We start from the raw sequence: 7,482 nt of genomic DNA on the forward strand, positions 1-7,482 counted from the left end.
TAAATAAAATAAAAAAATATATATATATAAAACAATTCGTTACATTTCTCCTGATCTATCGATAATCGTACAAAGAAAAAGGAAAAGAAAAGAAAAGAAAGAAAAAAGAGAAAAAGGAAACAGAATGTGATATTCATTGTATTTCAGATATTCATAAGGGTATATTTAAAATTGATGGTTTACGAGAAATCTCCAAGAAGTGTGCATAGAACGGACATTGAGATATGGAGTTGGGTAAAATAGAGCAGACAATTCAATCGGAAAACAATACCGAATTCTCTTTTGTCTGTATAAACGCGCATAGAAAATCTAGCCATTTGATTTTGATCTAATACAAAAAGAATCTCTCTATCTCTCTCTCTCTCTCTCTTTCTCTTTCTCTCTTTTATGTATATTAGACAAGAAACTTTGTTTAAGACAAGAAACTAAACAAGAAAGTAAAAGAGAATCCATGAAATGTAATAGTTTGATATTTAAAAAAAATATATATATATATTCGATTTAATATTCAGAAAGATTGTCATTTAATAAAGGAAACTTTGAAAAATAATTATATCAGAAAAATTTGTCTTTCAATAATCATAGATGTATAATATATCGTAATAAATTTTTGATCGTAGAGATAAAGATTTACGTTTAATTTCATTTAATTTTCATAGCGTACTGTATATAGTAAAAGAAATAATTATCAGTGTAATAGAAAGCGAAACGAACGGAATCTATGAAATGTAATACTTTGATATCTAAGAAATATATATATTCCATTTAATATTCAAAAAGATTACTATTTAATAAAGTAAACTTTGCGAGATAATTATGTTAGAAAAATTTTTCTCTTAACGATCTTAAATATGTAATATATCGTAATAAATTTTTGATTCGAAGGAATACAAATTTACGTTTAATTTTTATTTAGCATACTGTATACGTTAAAGGAAATAATTGTTAGGGTAGTTTCAACGTGTAAAAGGAAAGATGAAATTGAAAAAGAAAAATGAAAAAAAAAGAAAGAGAGAGAGAGAGAGAGAGAACACTGTGAAAATATAAAGTAAAATGATTGAACGTTCTCATTATTCTCTTTTTGTGTATATATACGAACACATACATACACACACAAACACATATATGCGCTTGTACAGTTCTCGCAACAACTTCCCCAATTCTCTTGCAAGATAATGAAGGTTAAGTCGAGGAAAAAGATGAAAGACAAAGTCGAGAGGATGTTGTAAAGGCTGTCAACTCCGTTGGCCCTACCTTTTCACCACCTAAAGGGTCTCACGAAGGGAGCTTGATTTCCATGACGACACGATTTACCATAATCAAGTATTATTGGGATAGAAGGGACGACGCAATTCGGGATTTAAATTAAAACCCGAAATTGGTAGTTTTTTAATTTGACTTGGTTTAATTTCAACAACTGATCTCTTCTAATAAATTATATTAATTTTTCTTAATTATTCCTTTGATATTTAAATAGTTTAAATAAAACGAATATGTACTGTATACGATCTATAACACATACCTTTTTAGAAATATGCTTGTGTGTGAATTTTTTCATCTTAATAAATATTTGTTTATTCGATGAATTATTTAATACTTAATTATTTCAAACAAGACGGATATGTATTTATATTATAAAGATGTATTTGTATGAATTTTCAAATGATAGTAACTATTTATATACTTGATAACGACGTCGATATATTTAACAAGATCTGATCTTATTTTTACGAAAGATTAACTTGTTAAATAGGAGATGACGAGTTAATTCGTTGAGAAAAGTTGAGCGTTTTGCAATCCAATTTTTTATCGAGTTAGTAAAAATATTATATGATATGACTAGACATATATACACACATATATATATAAAAGGTTACTATTTTATATTTATATTATAATAATAATATAATACTACATATTATACTTCATCATATCATACACTATCTTTGTCTCTCTCTCTCTCTCTCTCTCTCTCTCTCTCTTTAAAATTATTTTATAAATTATTATATAAATTTATAGTAACTATATTTATAATTATTCCTATAGTATAATTATAATATATTAATTATAAGTGTAATATAATGTTCATATTGTATATCTTCTCTTTTGAGAGAACGACTCTTTTAAAAAATGATTGATACACTAAATAATATACACAAAAATATTTAACAGTACTAAATAATGTATGATATATAGTATAGCAATGTAGTATAATTTTTTATATTATATTAAATATAATTTACTTTCTTTGAAAAACTAAACTATTCTTCTTTTCTCTCTCTCTATTTTTTTCAAAAACGCACAAAGATAAATTAAAGCTTGTAAAGTAAAAACGCATTAAAATTAATGTGTTCTCATATTGAAAAATGAGCTTAGCACTATTTTCAAACTTACCATTATTATAAATCATTCCTTTTATCTAATCCTAATTTCTAACAATTTTCATTTTCCAAACTTTCTATTCCTCGTAAATATCATTTCACTATTAATCGAAATTAATTTCACGTGTATCTCTTCATACGTCAAATTTTATAGATTTCGTATAGAAAATATATGGCAAAGTTTCGAAAAACCTTAATCGATTCTCTTATTCGATAGATAGATAGATAGATAGATAGATAGATAGATAGATGACATACGATCTATCTATCTATCTATCTATCTCGACCGAAGGATAATCGTGGCACGATCGAAGACGCAAAGTACCGATTCGATGATAGCAGAAGGTTTTGCTCGAAGGTAAAGCAGTTTCCCGATGCGTCAGGTGTACTTGAGAAATTAAACGATGACGTGAATAGAGAAAGCACGGTTGTGAGACGTCAAGCTGCATTGGCAAAGTAACGACGAGTTCGCCATAACGACGGAAATTGCAACAAGAATGAAGAGAAGCGATTGAAGTATGTACGTGTATGTGTGTGTGTGTAAATATGTGTACACGTGTGTGTATGTGTGTGTGAGTGTGTGTGTGAGTGTGTGTTCGATGGAGGATGTCAGTAAAGGACGATAAAGGAAAAACGATGAAAAGAGGAAGCAAGATAGATAAGAAAAAGAAAAAGAAAAAGAGAGAGAGAGAGAGAGAGAAAGAGAGAGAGAAAGAGAGAGATAGGGAGATTGAAAAACGTAAACGTTCAACGTGATACAGGAAACAGCTGTGTCTGACGTCGCGGTTAGGCTAATTTCACGAAACGTCATGGCAATTCGTAATATCGACTTTTACATCATACCATGGAGAATTCCATTGGACAATAGAAATGATTTTTGATTTAAATTTATTTAATCTAATATGTCACATATCGTTTATTAAATAAACGAGGAGGATATATCTCTTTGGAAAAGTTATAAAGAAATAAATATGTGAGTATGTAAATGTATAAATATATAAAAAATAAAAGTGATATATAAATGAAAAAATCTTCTGTTGATATAAGTAATATATATATTAATAATTGATATTATATAGTGTAGTATATATATATATATAGTGTATGTTATATATATACACACACACACACACATATATATATATATATATACATATAGTAATGTAATAATATATTGTAGCAAAGATCAATAAATTAAAGTAATTGAGTAATCAAAGAAAATTACACAATTACGTGTAATCATATATGTTTATACCAATATCCTATAATTGAACTAATCACGAAATGTATTATAATAATAATAATATAATACTAATTCATTGATGCATGTATTATCCTATTATTCATTTTATACGATTGTTACATATTGTTAACATTATATGTTTAGAATAATATCAATTTTTTCTACGAATTATCCCAAAACATACTTACAATCTAATAGAGGATCTAATTTATTGATGCATGAATTATTCTATTATCTATTCATTTAATGCAATATCGTTACATATTCACGCGTAAATGCATCCATATGTTTATAAAAATAACAATGTTTTAAAATAAATCCGAGCTAACGTAGTAAAGTCTAATTCATTGACAAATGAATCGTTCTATTATTACATTTTATACGATATCCAAAAATTAATAACGATTAAAACTTATAGAATCTTTTAACGAACGATTTCCTTTCCCATCTTTTCTTTCCTTTTAATTTGTCAATCTCTTTATATTTTATTTCTTTAATTAATTAATCAATACGATATAATACACGCACGAATAAAAGATCAAAAATGATCAATGAAATATTTTATTACAATTTTTTCCTTCATATAATGATAATTATTTTCAAAAGAGAGATCAAAAAAGAAAATTTCATATAGTATCGCAACAGACGATCATTTTCCTTTCGTTTTATCTTTTCTTTTCTACTTCGTTTCATTTGGTATTATTTCTTATCGTCTTTTAACAGATTATTACGACATAGTTCGCTGAGTACACTTGAGCAAATGATTTAATCGATATACATGAACTCGGGACCATGCCTATGAATGAGACATCAAACGTTTGTAATTTGGATGATCCTAAGCCAAAGAGCTAATCCAACTGTGCTAGTTTACCTATATACTACTCGATGGACCTTCGACGACACGGTCAAGCAAGTACGAGTGTGTGTACTTAATGTCAGCACCTCTACAATTTCCTCACCGTAGAAGCTGCGAGAGCAATTGCGAGGGCAACTGCAAATGGTTTCTCAGTTAGTTCCGACATTCTCCAAATTAGTAGTTCATATATCCACATCGTTATCATGGATCTTAACTTTTGAAAATATTATTCTCATCTTTCGAACGAAAACTTTCTCAATTTCCTTTGAACGTCGAAATTTATCAATCGAAATTTTAATGCTTGCTCGATTCGTTGATATGAAAAATCCGATAAACGATTCTAATAATAATAATATTAATTGTAATAATAATAATAATAATAATAATAATAAACGAAAAGAAACGAATATTATCATTGCTATTTTCTTTTCTTTTTCTCTTTTATTAATCGAACGTGTACTTTTGTCGATCATCGTCAAAAATTAATTGAAAATCAATATACACACGCGATCTCTCTCTTTCTTTTTCCTCTTCTTTATCAATTTATATAAATAATTATGTCACGAATAACATAAAATAAAATAAAATAAAATAATTTATGAATAAGATAAGAATGAAACAAACACGAAAAAGATAATCATGATTAAAAAAAAAAAAAAGGAAAGAAAGAAATAAAGAAGAGAAAGAAGAAGTAAATGAATTAGGTAACACGTAGCAACGAGAGCTTTCACAATCAAGATAAAATAAGAACGACGATAGCGTCTCGTATAATAACGTTCTAATTTGGTGGATACGAATTAACAAAATTGGAATGGCAAGTGGCAAGGATGATGAGCACGAACGAACGAACGAACGAACGAACGAACGAACGAACGAACGAACGTACCTACATATAGTACGTACATACGTATCTATGTTTGTACGTTTGTACGTTAGTACGGTTCTACGTACGTTTTCCTAGCTGAAATTACAGAGTCGAGATTAAGTTGCGTAAGTCAGGCCTGTGTTTGCACGCTCGCCCGAAATTATAAGCGAAGAGGGGCTGCTCGTATTACGGAAGGGAGGGAACGGCATAGTCCTCGGAGATTAAAGTGTCGAGAGAGAGAGAGAGAGAGAGAGAGAGAGAGATGTCTACTTCGGTATGTACTAGGAAGAATCACGGTCCTTGCTGGAAAATTTATTATAATTTTCGTATAAGTTAAAGTCATGTTTATGGCAGAGTAGTTTAATGCCTGGCGAATAAGCGTTAGAAAAACATAACCAAGTACTCTTTATCTCTCTCTCTCTCTCTTTCTCTTTTTCTCGAGATAAAAACGTTTCTAACAGAACAAATAAACAATGAAAATAAACAACGAAATATTTGTTTATATTTGGATTATTATTATTATTATTATTATTTTCTTTTTCTTCTTTCCTCTTTTCTTTTTTCATCATCTTTATTCTATCGAGTTATTCGAATTATACTTATATCCCTTAGGAAGCTCTTATTTTCATTTTCATTCATTGTTCGTGTTTGAATTTTGTTTCTTATTGATTTTTAGTTTTCCTTTTCTTTTCTTTCTCTTTCTTTTTTTTTTCGTTTTTACGGTTCATGCGATTCATTGATTTTCAGAGTTTCATTTGGTTCGTTGATTAACTACTCTCGTCGTGACTTTTTATACTTCTTACAGTTTTGTCGTATCGATTTTGAATTTTTCTCTCTTTTTCTTTCTCTGTTTTTTTTCTTTTTGTATTTCGTGCAATTCATTGATCGAATTTTTTTATCGACTTTTTCAACGGAGTTTTTTTGATGCATTCATTTCTTATTTGACTCGTCGATCAACCCTTATCGTGATCGAAATAACTGAAAATCCATGAGACACGAATTTTGTAAACTTACATTTTTGTTTTATAGATTTTCAATTTGGTCGCATTTCATTCAATTCATCGATCAAATTTTCATCGATTTTTTCAACTCAGATTTTTTTCATATATCAATTTTTCACTTGATTCGTTAATCAAATCTTATCACAATTTTACAAACTTAAATTTTCCGTCTTACTTATTTTCAATTTATCGGATTCGTTGATCAAATTTTCATGAATTCTTTTAAACTCCGATTTATTGATACATTAATTTATCATTAGATTCGTTGATTAAGTTCGATTAAAATTTTCAATGTTCAATTTTTAATACGGCACAGCTATATTCATTTTTATTAATAATTTTTATGAATTAGAGAAAAAATAGATTTTTGTAACGTCGCAACTTGGAATATATTATTAAACGATCGATGAATATTTTAATGAAATTAATTAATTAAAACGAACATTTGTCTTTCAGGTGGTGACATCAAAGTTGAAATAAAAATGCCAAGGGAAGCTGAGGAAGGTTCCACAGTCGAATTAAGATGCGAATGGCGACTTTTGGGTGGAGCTGGTCTTTATTCCGTCAAGTGGTACAAGGACGAACACGAATTTTTCCGATACGTACCAGACAACGATCCCAAAATACAAACATTTCCACAACTTGGTATACACCTCGACGTAAGTAAATTTCGGATATATTTATTCTATAATTTAATCTGTACAGGGTATCTCAATACGAATCGAATTTCGAAAACTAATTGAGTTACTAAACAAAGTATTGAAATTCAAGCGTGTAACACGATATATCTATTTATCGTACGATATTAATTTCGATATATTAGATACTAATCGTAAAAAAAAAAAAAGGAGATAAAATCAATAATAATCTCACTTTACGTCACAAAATTCAATCGAGAAAATAATTAAATAAACAAATAAAAACAAATTATTTTAATACACACTTTGCACTCCGCTCGTACAAAGAAAAATGCAAATTTCTCGGGACGAATCTTTTTTTAACCTAACATTTGTTACATTGTTACAAACAACAAAAACAACCCGTATCTAAAAAAAGAAAAAAAAACAAAATGGCAGGATTTTTCACGAGCCTTAAGAACCTACTAAGAAGAACGCTCAAAAAAGTAAGCTTAAAGA

The 7,482-nt window shown here is 28.5% G+C and overlaps 1 protein-coding gene across 4 annotated transcripts in view; it reads left to right on the forward strand.

The window, feature by feature from the left end:
- Nucleotides 1-7,482, forward strand: part of LOC127070345 (uncharacterized) — a 258,704-nt gene that overhangs the window by 163,340 nt on the left and 87,882 nt on the right. For all 4 annotated transcript variants that reach the window (XM_051008184.1, XM_051008187.1, XM_051008186.1 and 1 more), the window contains one exon: nt 6,803-7,005. In XM_051008184.1, coding sequence (XP_050864141.1) covers nt 6,803-7,005 — 203 coding nt within the window. The remainder of the gene's footprint in view (nt 1-6,802; nt 7,006-7,482) is intronic.

Source organism: Vespula vulgaris, chromosome 18 (assembly GCF_905475345.1).
Source record: "Vespula vulgaris chromosome 18, iyVesVulg1.1, whole genome shotgun sequence".
NCBI lineage: Eukaryota > Metazoa > Arthropoda > Insecta > Hymenoptera > Vespidae > Vespula > Vespula vulgaris.